This window comes from Mauremys reevesii, linkage group 13 (genome assembly GCF_016161935.1).
Source record: "Mauremys reevesii isolate NIE-2019 linkage group 13, ASM1616193v1, whole genome shotgun sequence".
Taxonomy (NCBI): Eukaryota; Metazoa; Chordata; order Testudines; family Geoemydidae; genus Mauremys; species Mauremys reevesii.
In genome coordinates this window covers 46,364,245-46,379,597 of record NC_052635.1, presented here as the reverse complement: position 1 = coordinate 46,379,597, position 15,353 = coordinate 46,364,245, and the positions used below count along the sequence as shown (strand labels likewise).

Here is a 15,353-nt window from a genome sequence, read left to right as displayed (position 1 = left end):
GGTACAGTATTATTCAGTCAGGATCATTAAGGAGGTGTTTCACACCTTCCTCTGAAGCAGCCAGCATTGACCATTCCACTATCAGAGATAGGATCCTGGATGAGCTGGACCATCTGTCTGTTCTGGTGTGACAATTCCTTTGTTCCTAATGAGAGGGGTGGGTTAGTACAGTGCAGGAGACTTCATCTTGCCAGTTTGATGACCTAGAAATATATTATGCATACAATACCCTTCCAAAAAAATTTTATTTCCTCCAAAACTTAGCTCTCGATACTAATGATCCTGATCTTCCAAAGATAAACTCTCTCTTTTCTCCCCACATCCCCCCCACCCTGTGGTCCTGTTTTGAGTGTGCCAGAGCAGCCAGAAAAGCAAAAGCTAAGCCATGCAGAACGCAGTGCTGTGGGGTCACGCCAGCTCTGCAGGCCTCACTGCAGAAGCACTGCAGGGCTGGGCTGGCGCAGGGAAAGGCAGTGAGCAGAGCTGTGTCCTTTGTGATGGGGAAAATCAGCAACAACAGGCAGCTGAGCCTTTAAATTACACTGATGCATCCTCGTGGCCATGGAGCAATACTGGATTCTTTCCAAGTGAATTTCCCGGCATTGGCTCAAGGTTTAGTTTACCCTGGGTTTTCATTCTTTACCCAATGACTGTTAAAAAGAACAGAAATGAATATGAAGTCCAACTTAAAATCCACATTAAAGAGTGAGAGGGAGGATGCAGTGCTTGGTCCCAGACCCAGTCCCACTGCATCAACATGGAGCACCCTGGCCATAAACGGGTTTATTTCCTGGCAAATTCTCCTTTTCTCCCCAAACATCTAGGCATGGGGACAAAAGGGAGCAGAGGTGACAATCACTCAAGCTCAGAGACACATTTCAGGACCCATATCTCCAATTGTTCTTGAGGCAGCACTGCCTGCTAGCAAATGGGGGGTATTGTTCTGGTCATCCCCGTCTCAATGTACAGGGTGCGGAGGAGACATCTGACGGAGCCATCACTGCTGGCCAGCCATGTTACACCTCCTGAAGCTTCCCAATTCAGGGGGCCCCCAAGCTGACATCCTGCAGCAGACCCTGGAACTGGTGGCATAGCATTGTATAAAGAACTTTAAAAACCCCAGTGTGCTGAAAAAAGCCTGAGGGCTACACTAGAGGCACTACATCGGCATAGCTGCACCACTGTCGTGTGTCTGGTGAAGATGCTGTATGCTGACGGGCGAGAGCTCTCCCGTTGTCATCATAAATCTGCCTCCAGGTGAGGCGGTAGCTATGTCAGTAGGAGAAGCTCCCGCACTGCGACAGTCCTGTCCACACCAGCACTTAGGTCAGTGTAACTTTACGTCGTTCTGGTGGGTGGCTTATGCACACCCCATGGGTGGCGTAAATTCTACCCAAGTAAGCGGTAGTGTTGACCTGGCCTGAATAAAGACAGTACTCCCGGCTCCATAGCAGGAATCACTACGGGGAGTGGTGTAGGAGAGGAGACTATAGGGGAGCTCCCCGCTCTCCCAGTCCCAGCCTCTCCTAACTAGGAAAAGGTGTAGAAGGATTTGCTGGCTGGTTGCCATTGAGTGTGGATTGAGATCTGAGTTGAATTCCACAGCAGAGTGGCTATAATATACTCATGCTGGGGAGTCCCTCCAAGTCAGCCATCTCCTTTGTGATGGAGACCTGTGCTCGGCGTATTAGGCAGTTCTAGCATGGAGGCTCGAACCAAAGAACTGCAGAACACGGTAAACTCTCCTCAGAGGGCACTGCACTTACCCAGCTGCCTCCATCTCCACCCTCATCTGTTTCCTCCTCTCCTCATCGATGGGGTAGAAGCAGAATATGGCCATGGCAATGAGCAGCAGGGTTATTGGGACAGGGGCCATGAGTATCTGCAGCGTGAGGATGACAGAGGGGTTGTGTGTGCAGTCACTGGCTCTGTAACCTGCAAAACTGAAGAGAAGCACAATAAAAAAAGCACCAGCTTTCAGCCATGGAAACACTGGCCTTCGTTTCCCCTAGAAACAGGAGCCCCTGGGCAGAGTACTGGCAATGGCAAAGCTTGCACACACCACAGTCATGGCAGAGAACTGGAAAGGAGCAAACAGCGACTTCACTCGCAGGTTTGCTGAGCAGGAAGTGCTGTGGGGAATGGCATCGGAGAGCTGGCCATGGGACACTGCCAGCTAGTCCAGTTCCAGCCACCTCCAGCAGGAGGTGCTGTGGGGAATGGTGTAGAATGCTGGCCAGCTGTTCCTGTTCCAGCCTCTCCCACGGGGTACCTGTGAACCCAGTGATAAATAGAAAGTAGATTTTGAGGCCTACTGTAGGCTCATTGTTGATATCCCCAAGGAGAGTCCTCCTGCAAACTTGTTGAAGAAAACATAGAACGAGTAGAAAAAAGCTTCCAGGTTTAGATAGTTCGGGTTCTTCAGCCTGAAATCATCCACCGCGTCTGGTAGCATGGACCTGGGGATGAACAGCCTGGTAAAGGTGCTAGTCAAACGCAACCCTGCTGCCTGCCCTGGTTCTCTCCTGTTAGCATTGCCGGGTTTTGACACTGCAGCCCTCCAGCACTGGCCAAAGCTTTGGACTATGATTTGGGGAAAAAACACAGTAGGGCCCAGGTTTTCAAGACTGCATGTGCACTTATGTGCCTAAGCTGAGCAATTGCTCTACCTGCATGTGAAAATTAGGCGTGCAAATCAGTGCACATATTTGCATGAGTCTGGACATTGGGCCTTGGATGCTATTTTGCAGGAGGCAGTACAGGAGAGAAGGTAAGTGTTTTGCATAATGAAAGCAGGGCCACATGCGTGCAGCTAACTCGGCGTTTACACTGTTCGCAGACTGACGCAATGCCAGTGCTGTACAATCACTCAGTGACACACAAACCTCCCTATCTAATGCCACTCACACCCACAACAAATGTGCCCATCCCCATTTGCTCTGGAATTTGGCCACGCAGATGAACGCAATCATGTCTAGGCCTTTATCAACCAGGCTTCCCAACAAACTCTCCCTCCCCTGCACTCAGTTTGTTCCTCCTACCAACCTAGCTCTTTAACTGTCCAGGAACGAGCAGCCCCAGCCGTGGCTTGGCGAACCGCTCCACTCACCAGGGTAACAAGTAGAGGACAGCCATGCTGCATCCCGCTAATACCACCATGAAGACGAAGACCAGGAAGTTGTGAGTCACTAGGGTGATAACGATGAGGGCGGGGATAATTAACTACAGCAGAGAGAGAGAAAAGTGCTTATGCTCCCTTTGCTCTGCATGCGTGTGGCTCTCACGCCCCAGGACCCAAAGACCATGCTCCCCGCTGTCTCCATGCAAACGCCTCCTCGGCTCACAAATACCTACTATGGACTAAACCTCACTTCTCCCACCAGAGCTGCCTGCATCAGAGGCCGGCAAGTCCAGTAGCAGCTCTGCATCAATGCTTGGACATGAGACTATTTCTGATATTTCAGTGCCCCCTCTGTGGTCTAATACTCTATGGAAGCTCCTCGGGGCAGGGACTGCATGTCTCCTTCCTGTGTTCTGTGCAGCCCCCTGAGAGCACGGACGGAGCTCGACAGATGATAACATAATGCTGCATTAATTACTAGAACTCATGAGTGCCATAGGAACCCCCACAGGAGCAGAAATCAAATATGATTCCAGCGTAGAAGGGAGCATGGTGCCGTGGTCAAACTGGGAGTCTGGATTCCTGGGTTCTGGCTCTGCCATTCTCACTAGATGACCTTGGGTGAGTCACCTAGATCCAGATTTACAAAGGGATTTAGGTGCCTAAGGATGCAGATAGGCACCCCAGTGGGATTTTACAAAAGCACCTAAGCAGGTTGGGCGCCTGACTCCCATGACTGTCAATGGGAGTTAGGCACATAACCTGCCTAGGTGCTTTTATAAAATCTCATTAGGTGCCTGTCTGCATCGTCAGGTACCTGAGTCCCTTTGTAAACGTGGCCCCTAGAGGTGAGCACCCACAATGGGGGCCAGGTTTTGAGCAGAGCTTAGCACAGTAAATGCAGCCCTAAGAGAGCATCCCAGCTCCCACTGACACTGACTGCAGGACACAGACCCCAGGGCTTGATCCTGTGAGGTTTGGGATGTCCTCAGCAAACCCTGACCTCCCTGGGAAAAGTCCCTGCACAGCCCCACGTCCATTCCTTCACCTCCCTGCGCCTTAGCTGTACCCATTGCATGGAGGACAAGTTAATTAACCTGAGGGGTGGAAGGCTCTAGGGAGGTGGGTCACACGTGGCCCATCAGGGTAATCCGCTGGCGGGCGCAAGACAGTTTGTTTACATTGACTGTCCACAGGCACGGCCACCCACAGCTCCCAGTGGCCGCGGTTCGCCGTTCCCGGCCAATGGGCGCTGCGGGCTGCAGGGAAGGGCTGGCTCATGGGCCACGGGCTGCCCACCACTGCTCTAGGGGAATGCAAAGCATTAATCAACTCTTCTTACTCTCCCTGGGTATTAAGGACACCGAACAAACAGCCCTGTGAGACTCCAGGGCAGTATGGGGGAGGGGAAGGGAATCATGCTGCAGTCCCTATACTGGTCCCTGCCCGGGCTGTGGCCGATCGGTTTTACACAAAGCTGAGCGTGCGTAGCAGAGGGATCGCAGCAGAGCAGACAGGGCATCTCCATGCTGCACGTTCTCTGCTCTCCCTGCACCGAGCTGAGCCTGTGTGATTAGCCCAGGAGGCCTTTCAGCCCAGTGCCATTTTCAGCCAGCCCTCCGGGGCGGTGCTGGTGCCAGCGAGCCCACCGCGTCCTGGAGGTGGCTTCCCTGGGGTGTTTGCTGGGGAGTCTCGTGGAAGGGTGCTGGGTCAGACTTTCACCTTCCCCATGGGCATGTGTTCCACAGCGGGGGGGGGGGGTGCTAAAGAGGAGGGGCTCACAGAGGCACCAGTGCCAGCTCTGTTCGGCAGGAGACACTCCAGGGAATGGGGCAGAACTGCTTATGGACACGCTCATCGCTACCCCGGTGGGGGCCACATGCAGCAGGGGTCCCTGCAAGGAACGGTACAGGTGGGCTGGGGAGGGGCTTTCAGTTACTCCAGTGCCAGCCCCTCCCAGCAGCAGGAGCTGTAGGGAGCAGGGTAGGAGGGCTGACGGGGGGCAGGGTGCCCAGTCCCAGCCTCTTCCAGAAGGAGGCGCTGCGGGGTGCAGGGCAGAAGTGCTGTAGGAATTTCAGTTTAAATATCGATGTAAAGCCAGAGGCCAAAGGAAACTCACTGATAGGCCCACGAACACGGCGGGTTTTTTCCCAAAGCGCACCAGGAACCACTGCCAGAAGGGAATGGAGAGGGAAGCCACGACCTGGGGGAGACAGAGCCACAGCGGGAGACTCAGCAAGGCCTTCGAGGCCCCTCGGAGCACTCCCCCAGAGACATCCGTGTTATGGCACGGGGGACATGGGCAGCAAAGATACTGAAATCCATCAGACCGGCCTTGGGCACCGTTACCCCCTTTCCCTGCCCTGCCCACACTGGGGGCTTCAGATCAACCTCTGTCATGCGAGGTGAAAGAGTGGGAGGGGCCCTGGATAGGTGTACTCCGCCCTTGAGTACATTATGGGGCACCATTGGCATCAGCGAGGGGCTGTGAGGGGAGACGGTTCCGCTGTGTAGACGTACCAGCATGATGAGCATCAGATGCTGGAACCTCCCAGCCAGCCCAGCAGCGTGTGTGCAGAAAAAGGCAAAGATCCCCTGAGCGATCTGGGAAGGGAACATACAGACGCTCAGCGCTTAGCTCCTGGGCCTGCTGTCCAGCCCCGAAGGAGCCTGCAGCGTAGCAAGCTGGGAGGTCAGAGGGTTCTTTGCTGCTCCTCACCAGCTGGCTGGAGATGCCTGTTCCGCCTGCCCCCCACTCGCATACACTGACTCCCCATCCATTTCGACAGGGATCTCAGAACCCACCTGTGGAACGCAGTTCTCAGCCAGTGAGTCACTGGCTGGCGTCCCACGCCTGCACTTCGTATCACCAGGCCTTCATCTCCCACCTCCTCCCGGGGGCGGTTTCATTTTATTTTAATTTTAAAGCCATAAAAGGTCCTGTGAGTTCTGTGCTGGTGAAACGAGTCAGATCAGCCGCCCCATAGACCCAAATACTCTCTTTGCTCATGGAGCAGGCACATCATGGGAGCAAACACCCCCCTAGCGCCTGCCAATGTGCCCTGGATAGACCCTCCCCCCCACAATCAGGGGGTGTTCATTCTCTTTGCCCATTCACTCCTTGGTCTCTCTGCCGAGGCTGCCGGCTAGAGGTAGGTGAGGTGGTTCCTAGGATACCAACACTCATCCTTGGGGAATGTGACAGAGAATACGAGACTCATGATGACCAAGAGGCCACCTAACAGTGTCTAGCGGGAACAACTCTCACTCACTGCAGACCTGAGATGGATTTGAACCCGCACCCTAGAGTTAAAGGCTCTGCACAGGAGCTCTCCTGGCCTATTGACCCCCTCGGGGGTCTTATCACCACAGTCCCACAGCAGGGGCAGCTGCAATGGGGGACTGTCTTGGTGGGCAGGGATGGGAAAGGTGGAGCCAGGGGCTGGGCACAGCCTGTCCCACGGGTGGTGAAAGCCCCAGGAGTCTGTGCAGGTCCCGCCTTGCCTCTTCCCCCACAGCTCGTGTGTTTCAAGCTGCCGGTCCCCCACCATCCCTCTACACCTCGGGGACCTGCTTCTTCTCCTTGTTCAGATACTTCTGCCCCAGGCCTTGCGGAAAGAGCCCAGCTGCTGCCCACGCTGCCGTCACCCCTCTCTCCACGCCGGCCGGGGCCGCGATCGTACCTGGAAGGCCAGGGACATGAAGAGGAAGCCACCCAGCAGCCAGACATAGGGCAGGTGTCCCAGGATTATCCGCAGGCTGTGACAGAAGGGCAGCTGGGTCCTTCCCAAGGGACTGAGGGGCCCTGCAGGGGTGAGAAGGAAATTGCAGCAGAGTCACCCCCAGCCCCACCCCACTGTACGCGTTCAAGCCGAGAGCCGCAAACACCAGCCCAGGCCGCCTCGCCACTGACGAGGCCTTCGCCATGCTTGGCCCGGCCCCCAGCCTGACCGGGGTGCTGACCGGCCTTGCCGTACCGCGGTCTCGTGTTTCCTGCTGCCTTCCCAGCCGAGGGCAGCAGCCTCTGCAGAGCCGCTGCAAACTGGATGCTGGAGGCTGGAAAGCAACAAGCCACCAGCTCCCACGACATCGCAGGCTGGTGAAAATCGTAAGACTGAAGCATGCCCCATGCCCCTCGACCTGCCTCCTTCCCACCCACAGGCCAGGCACGGTGTCTCCGAACAGCCCGCCCAGCCGCCAGAGTCCCAACTCCCTCCCCCGCAGGACTTGCACCCATCCCCCAGAGCCACGGCCACAGGGCACCTCCCAACCGTCGCAAGAGGAGCCAGAGAAGTGACCTAACCAGGCTGCTCCTTCACTCCGAGGAAGAGAATCAGGCAGGCCATGCAGTAGAGTGAGCCCAGGACCATGGAGGCGATCACGTACGCCCTGCGCTGGAAGACAAGAGCCGATGCAGCCGTCACAACCTAGGTGCTGGCTGCAGGGAGCACAGACAGCGCTCTCCCACCCCGAGCTCTGCAGCGGGGCAGGGAGCAGACGGCCAGGTGCTTACTGTGTTCTCCAAGGTGTCGCTGAGCCCCGCGGAGGTGCTGTTGTACAGAGTCCCATTGGGCACGCTGCAGCTTTTCATCATGCTGGCGTGGTACCCGCCGACTATCTGCCCCTGGATACCCGAGCCGACCAGTGTGCTGAACACCTCCACCCCCATTCCTGCCAAGAGCCAGGACAGATGGGAGAAGGGTCAGTCAGCCTTGCAGCCTGAGCCTCAGAGCAGATCCCCTAGGGAAAGGGAGGCCAGCACGTGCCTTGCAAACTAACGTATTGGCTTTGTGTGCCGGAAAGGGTGACCAGACAGCAAATGTGAAAAATTGGGAGGGGGGTAATAGGAACCTATATAAGAAAAAGACCCAAAAATCGGGACTGTCCCTATAAAATCAGGACATCTGGTCACCCTACTGAAAGGGTAAGACTGCCCTCTGGTGGCTGCTCACAAAGCAGATAAGAGCTCTACTGTTTCTGCCTGCTCTAAAATTTCCCCCTTCACTCCAGTGGCAGAGGGCCTACATTTTTGGAACTGAGGGGCTAAGGGCTAGTCCTGGTTCCCCATGGGAGTTGTTTGTCTAATAAACGCTTCTACGCAGAGACTTTTTACAGCAACCAGCCCCAGGCCTGTGTGTGTTCAGGATAACCACACCCTGTGCCCTGTGATATTGCCTGCGCCGTGGGTGGGCTGATTTAACAAACGAAGAACTTCTTCTAGGGATGCCACGTGCCCTGAGAGTGAGATCCAAGCCATCAGGGCGTCCCTGGTTAACACTGCAGCCCAGTTATTGTTTAGCTACAATAACATGGGGATCCCAATTAGGGGATTTTTTTTTTCTCCATTTTATAACGTATCAGGTCAAATTCACACCCGGTGTGACCCTATTACAAACCCAGATTCAGAGACAACACCCCTCTGGCCTGGAGTGAGAAGTCACACACTGGAAGGACACACCGGCCTGGGACCGTGAAGGAAACCCTGCATCCGGGCACAGACACTTACTGTAGGCAGTGGCCGAGTCCCGGTCTCGCTGATTCCCTCCCAGAAACATGGTCAGGGAGGAATATGGCACATGATAGCACTGGGGAGAAAAACAGCTCAGATACCAGACAACTCAGCTGCTTCTCCTCTGTCTGATCCTGGGATCCCCTGTCTCTCACATCCCACCCTCTTGGGGCAGACACCCCCCTCCCCTCCCCTCCCGGGAACACCTCTGGTGACAAGAGCCCCTTGCAGGAGCTACCACCACAGAGAACAGACGTGAAAACTAAAACTAGTGCCCTGGTTCACGACGGCACTATATGACCAACCAGATACCATGCCCTACAGCGCCCCCTGCTGGGAACAGCTGGGATGGGAAGAACTGTGAGCTCCACCCCACCCTACAGACTGACCTCCACCAGAACCAGTTACCCTCTACCATGCCCTACAGCACCCCCTGCTGGGAAAGTCTGGGGCCAGAGCAGCTGTGAGCTCTGCCCAGAGCCAGTGGTCTTTTAGCGTTCCCTACAGCACCCCCTGCTGGGAGAGTTTGGCACTGGAGTTGCTGTGAGGTTGAGTTCCTGTTCTCGAAGGGCCACTCGGGCACCCCCAGCATAGCAGAGCTTCTGGTACTTGGAGGCAGTGGCAGGCCCCTGGGATTCCTGGGTGACCCAGCCCCTGCTCGCGTGACCTTGCATGCACACTCCGTGCGAGCTCACGCCCCCAGAACGTGCCATTCTGAAGAACATGCCACCCCACCCCTGCTGGCATGACCTCGCACACACAGCGTGCTCCAGAATGGCAGCCCTCATCCGTGATATGGGAAACAAACACATCCGGCTTTGTGTCAGTCCCAGGCAGGGGACAAACCATTTAGAAACAGGATGGTCCAGCTTAAAACAGGACAAGCGGCCTGCCTAGCCTGTTCTCTGCAGCAAGGTGAAGACGGCTCCGGGCATGCTTAGCCGGAGGCGCTGTGTCCTTACACTCATGCTTGTCTGGAAGAAGCAGTACATGGTCAGGTACCAAAGGAACTTGAGGGAGACAGGCATGGCGTCCGAGGGGGTGGACCAGACCAGGCAGTAGAAGACCACCCCGAATGGCGTGGAGGAGACAATCCTGCAGGGGCAAGAGATGATTCGACACAAGCACCGAAGCAAAGTGAGAGTCAGGTTTATTCCTGCCTCATGCACTGGCCTCCTTTGCTGCTCGCCATGCCACAGGTCATCCGCTGCAGGATTAGGGTTGCCAGGCGTCCGTTTTTCAACCGGAACGCCCAGTCAAAAGGGGACCCTGGCAGCTCCGGTCGGCACCACTGACCGGGCTGTTAAAAGTCCGGTTGGTGGTGCAGTGGGGCCCAGGGCTAAGGCAGACTCCCTGTCTGCCCTAGCTCCATGCAGCTCCCAGAAGCAGCTGCCAGGTCCTTGTGGCCCCTCGGCACATGGGCAGCCAGGGAGGCTCTGCATGCTGCCCCGCCCCTAGTGCCGGCTCCACAGCTCCCATTGGCTGGGAACTGCGACCGCTGGGAGCTGCGGGCGGTGCCTGCAGGCACAAGACCAGTGCACTGAGCCTCCCTGGCCGCCCATGCGCCTAGGGGCCAGCCAGGGTCCTCACCCCCCCACCCCAACATCCTGCCCCAGCCCGGAGCCCTCTCATGCACCCTGAACCCCTCATTTCTGGCCCCACCTGGAGCCCACACCCCCAGCCCAGAGCCCATCCCCACCCCAAACCCCTGCCCCAGCCGAGCCCCCACACCCCACATCCCTGACCCCACCCCAGAGCCCACATCCCCAGCTGGAGCCCTCACCCCCCTCCTACACCCCAACCCCCTGTCCCAGCCCGGTGAAGGTGAGTGAGGGTGGGGGAGAGCGAGCAGCAGAGGAAGGGGGGATGGAGTGAGCGGGAAAGGGCTGTTCTGTTGTGTGTGATTAGAAAGGTGGGGCAGCCCTCTGCAGGCCCAGGGTGCGCAGGGGAGGGGAGCTTTGCTCAAAGCAAGGAAAAACCAGACAGGCAGCAGCAGAACCACGCTGGCCCCAGATCTGCTTATCACAGCCCCGGCTCAAATATTCAAGGCTCTGAGCCAGCAGTGGGATCCAGGGGGACAGGGGTCCAGCCACAGGGACCCAGCTGCAGGGTCAGGGGTTAAATATTAGAGCCGCAATCCTCTGTGTATTTACTGTGCTGCTCACTCCATGGGAGAGTTGTCCCCTCCCACAGCTCAGCGGATTGTCTGGAGGGCTCCACGGAACGCAGGTGAGAGCCACTGGGGAGCAAACCTCCAGTCACCTTGAATAGTTAGTGAATCTTGCAGAAACTGCAACTGTTACGAGCTGACCGATTCCTGTCAGTGCTCCCCCCTTTCAAACTGCCCGTTCTAAGCGCAGAGCCAAAGCCAAATCGACGCCCGCTCTGCCTCAGCCCCCAGCGCTCACCACGGGATCAGCTTGCCAAGCCTCCTCCTGGGGCTCTTGCTGATCAGGAAGCCGACAGCGGGGTCGGTAACTGCGTCCCAGGCTCGCCCGAGGAAGAGGATCAGAGAGGAATGGAACGGTTCCAGCTGGGAGACAAACGGCTGGATCAGGCCACAGCGCGAACGTGAACAAGAGCCCAGCCAAAGGTGGAAAGAGTCCGAATGACTCGGCTCTGGGCAGAATTCCAGGCTATCTTTCTGGGAACTGGAATGACATGGAAACCTCCCCCCACACACACACACCCTCCTCCTGCAGCTCTTGGGAGCTAAGGCTCCTGATGAAATCAGAGCACTTGAAGCTGTGGGGCACCATCAAGGTCTTTTTCTAAGAACAAGCTGCAAGACCCACTTTCACCCAGGCTGCCCCACACATGCACACTCCTGTACGGAGTCGCTCTGCTTCCGAGCCCCACCATCCAGCGAGAAAGCGGCCGCTCACTTGCACAACATCCAGTAGGAAGATCTGGAGGAAGAACCCAAGGGCATTTCCTGTCATTTGGTAGGGAGCACCCCCTATGGCGTAACAGAGCTTCCTGTAGAACGGCAGTGGGGCCGGCTGCATCTGGAACCAAGACACAAATGAGCCCCACTCGCTGCAAACTGACATGCGCCCAAGATGGGAGCGACCCTGCTCTCTGCCGATGCTCTTCCCATCCCTGGATATCCTCCCAGCCCTGCCCAGAGCCTCAGCTTTCCCCTACCCATGATCCCTGCCACTGCAGCTGTCACTTGGGCTGAGGACTCCACAATCTGAAGCAGCCCCAGGAATTGGTGTGACATGAGGCTCTCCTCTTTCTTCCTTCCAGGCCTGAGTATGTGACTGCAGCCCGCCCACCACGCTCCGGCCTAGCAGGGAGCAACGACCCATGTGTGCAGTGGCCTGTGCAGCGTCCGGGCACGTTCCTGCTAGAGGGACTTTTCTGGATCAGCGTTTAGTTGGCTAGATGCCCAACTCTGCTAGGAGTCTGAGACACTAATGCAACTTCCATTCCTGCTCTTCCCAGCCTGTACGTTTTCACTCCTTGTCCCGTGTGCACCCAGGTGGGACTAGTGCTAGGTGAGCTTCTGCCTTGACTGCATGCTGTTAGGATCCGCTGCTTTGGTACTTTGTGGACATGAATCTCCCAAGTTACAGACACCAATGGCTTCGTTCTCCTCTCATGTACCCTGGTGTCTGTCTGCGAAAACACCACACTCAGAATCTAGCCCTAAAGCACCAGTTAATCACTGATCTGTTCAGATAACACCCTTTTGCTCTTCCTTTTCCGCTGAGGCTTCATGATAACACATAAGTGTGAATTTCACACAGCATCACCGCTGCTGATCCAGGGACAGAATAAAGTCCAGAGTCCACTGAGTTTTTATAGATCGGGGAGAAGGTGCAACAGGGGAACATTTTAGGGGAAAGGGGACGGGCTGATGCCAGAGTCCATCATTCAGCTAGGTGCAGACAGATGTATTCATTTTCAGAGCTCGCAGCAAAGATCTAGGATCTCGTGAAGTGGGATTCCCTTGTGTTTATAGACAGTTTCACTTTCTATAAGTGCACAAGCCCACAGCTACCAGGGCTGGCGTGCATGCAGTGCAGGCAGCGCTGAGTTGGTTAAATAACAGTTTCCAGTGCAGCTCCGTTTTTAAAATCTCTTGGTTTTGTAAAAGTGTCTCTTCCCCTTGTGCTTCTCTCCCCATCTTTCCAGGGCCCCCAGCAGAGGTGTTGACAGGTCACCTCTTCCTTGAGTGCCGCCTTACAACAGGTGCTAACTACTTACGCTAAACACTCTGTCCCACCTCGCCTTGCTGGGAGCCCCTGTCCCAGCCCTGCGCAGAGCTGCTAGGGGCAGGTCAAAAGCGTGTAAGTTGAGCCACCAAAAGATATTAACCCTCCCCCGTCTCGGGATATGTGAACGTCTGCACCGCTCAGTGCCATCCGCTACCCAGTATAAACGCCTCCCTTACCCAGGGTGTTCTCAGGCTGAGTCATAAAAACGACCGAGGCCCTTAAAATCCCCCCTGGCCGCCCGAGATTGCACCGGGCTGTGAGGGTTTGGCCCCAAGCCCGGAGCCCGCTGCTCTTACCTCGCCGTGGCTCGAACTCGCCGCAGCGCTGCCTCCCGCGTGGGTTAACCCGGGCGGCGGCGCACGGCCCGGCCTGTCTGGAAGCATGTTTACAAACACGCTGCCTCCCTTGCAGGCAGGGGAGCCTCGCTCCTGGGTGGGGAAAACAACCCCCAGCAGCGCCCGGGAGGAACGGGAGAGCCCGGCCCAGGCAGGGGCTGAGCTGCCTTATCAGTGGGCAGAGGCAGAACCGAAACTGACCACACACACCTCGGGGAGGAGCCTAGTGAGCGGCAGGGGGGAGACTCCTGGCTCGGGTCCCACGCTGCCCTGGGTAGGGGGAGGAGGGTTTGCACTGAAACAGGCCGGTCCTGGAGGCAGCTCCCAGCGAGCGGCTGGGGGGCTGCAGGTCAGTGGTTCTCAGTTGGGGGCCCAGGACTCATGTGTAAATGTTTATCGGCTGTCACGGCCCAGGAAATAGGCTGGGGGTGGGGGCCCCGGGGGGTCCTGCACCAGGGAGAGGGTTGGGTCCTGCCCAGCACTCACCCCACAGTGGCACTGCCTGTGCAGCGGGGTGGCTGGACCTGGCTCTCCACTCCAGGTGCTGCAAGCTCCTGGGTTGAGGCGCTGCTCAGGTTGGCCTATCCCCCTCCCCCACCCCCCAACTCTCCTGTCTGGACCAAACCTGGGGGAGTGGAGTCATGATCTGGCTCATGGGGTTGCAGCAGCTCACGTTCAGCCTACCCAGACTCCCGTCGTCATGGCGGCTGGGCCAAAGCTGAGTGGTGCTGGGACCCTGGTGGCTTCAGTGCCTGGAGCAAGGGGGTGAGCTCAGCCAGCCCTGGGGGACAGGAGCCACCACTGCCCCTTAGAAGCATCCTGGCACCCGTGGATTGAGGAACCCTGCGGTAGAACTGAAAGGTGAGGGATCGTCATCAGCCCTTTCCAGTCCCCTCCAGCTTGGGCTAATTTACAAAATCTGGAGACTTTGCAGGCTGAGGCACCAGGCTCCATGAATAACAGCGCCGTGACTGACTCAGAAGCACGTCTTTTCATCACGTCCTGGATCACAGACATTACTCATACGGTACCACAGCCGAAGCAGTTGCAGCCACCTCTGACTCCCACCTGCATACCGAAGGCAGTTTTATTATACCTAGCAGCAGGGAGGGAAAGACTGTGAATCCCAAACAAAAATCCACCAAGGGCCAGATTTTTCAAATGCATCATTGTGCACCTGCCTGCAACCCGCAACTCCCCCCAGGCACACACACTGCATGAGTTGGAGAGGCACAAAACAGCCTTTGGCAGTCAGGCCCTCAGTGCTTGTCCCCTCTGACTCTCCTGCGGTTTCTGGGTGCAGCAGGCTGCCTTTTCCGTACACATGATAAAAATGGAGTTTGTGTAGGTCAGTGGTCCCCAACGCGGTGTCCGAGGGCGCCAGGGCACCCACCGGAGCATCTATGTGCGCCCGTGTACTGGCCGGTGGACAAGCGTCCGCCGAAAAGCGTCATCAAGAGGTGTCGCCGCCGAAATGCTGCCGAAAAGCGGCGTCATCAAGAGGCGTCGCCGCCGAAATGCTGCTGATTTTCGGTGGCGACGCTTCTTGACGTTGCCGCTTCTTGGCAACATTTCGGCGGATGCTTGTCCGCCAGCCACGGTCCTTGGTGGCTCGTTGTCCGGTGCCCGCCACCCAGAAAAGGTTGGGGACCACTGGTGTAGGTGCTATTAAGCCTGCAGCACAGCTATGTCCATCGCTGCCTGGCTAATGCCCCACAATTCCCTTCAGTAGAGGAAAGCTTTGCTATTACTCCATTCAGGTCCTGCTAAGGCCTTTCGGTGTATCCCCACTCATGCCCGCATCAAGCCTAGGCCAGAGGTCACTAGAGGTAATGCAGACCCAGGAGGTCGTGTTTGCAACCCGCTCAGGCTTGAGGGGCTGTGCCAGGGTGAGCAATTTTAAGAAATGGCACCAACCTTCTTCTGCCATTACACCTTCATACCCTGGGCTACTGGGAGCTCTCAGGGCTGCGGGCGATTAACAATGCCATGCACCAAACCCCAGAAGCTGCCAGAACCAGCTCTTGACGCACAGGGAACGCAAGAACGGCCAGACTGGGTCAGACCAATGGTCGAGCTACCCCGGTAGCCTGTCTTCCAGCAGAGGCCAGTGCCAGGTGCTTCAGAGGGAACGAACAGAACAGTGCAATTAATGAAAAAAG

At 56.7% G+C, this 15,353-nt stretch overlaps 1 protein-coding gene across 5 annotated transcripts; it reads right to left on the bottom strand.

Annotated features, from left to right (window-relative positions):
- Positions 1 to 13,350, bottom strand: LOC120380284 (sodium-dependent lysophosphatidylcholine symporter 1-like). Of its 5 annotated transcripts, none has more exons than XR_005587693.1 (14): positions 13,153 to 13,350; positions 11,516 to 11,638; positions 11,039 to 11,163; positions 9,593 to 9,725; positions 8,628 to 8,706; positions 7,635 to 7,792; positions 7,425 to 7,515; positions 6,805 to 6,926; positions 5,642 to 5,725; positions 5,241 to 5,324; positions 3,110 to 3,222; positions 2,316 to 2,459; positions 1,767 to 1,882; positions 1 to 650 (listed from the first exon to the last, which is right to left on the bottom strand). XR_005587693.1 is itself a non-coding variant. In XM_039497829.1 (14 exons), exons 1-14 carry the CDS (start codon positions 13,237 to 13,239, stop codon positions 620 to 622), a joined length of 1,551 nt encoding a protein of 516 aa, XP_039353763.1. In that variant the 5' UTR covers positions 13,240 to 13,349; the 3' UTR covers positions 1 to 619. The 5 variants fall into 5 exon arrangements, 3 of the variants coding, with proteins under 3 accessions (XP_039353763.1, XP_039353762.1, XP_039353764.1); XR_005587694.1 differs by having other exon boundaries at positions 1 to 145; XM_039497829.1 differs by having other exon boundaries at positions 1,767 to 1,943; positions 13,153 to 13,349.
- Positions 13,351 to 15,353: the final 2,003 nt, after the last annotated feature.

Coding starts and splice junctions, on each gene's coding strand:
- LOC120380284 (XM_039497828.1), bottom strand. CDS start 13,239: ATGCTTCCAGACAGGCCGGGCCGTGCGCCGCCGCCCGGGTTAACCCAC. Junction 11,164..11,515: donor TCCTACTGGATGTTGTGCAA/GTGAGCGGCCGC, acceptor TTTGTCTCCCAG/CTGGAACCGTTCCATTCCTC. Junction 2,460..3,109: donor GTCCTCTACTTGTTACCCTG/GTGAGTGGAGCG, acceptor GTTCATCCCCAG/GTCCATGCTACCAGACGCGG.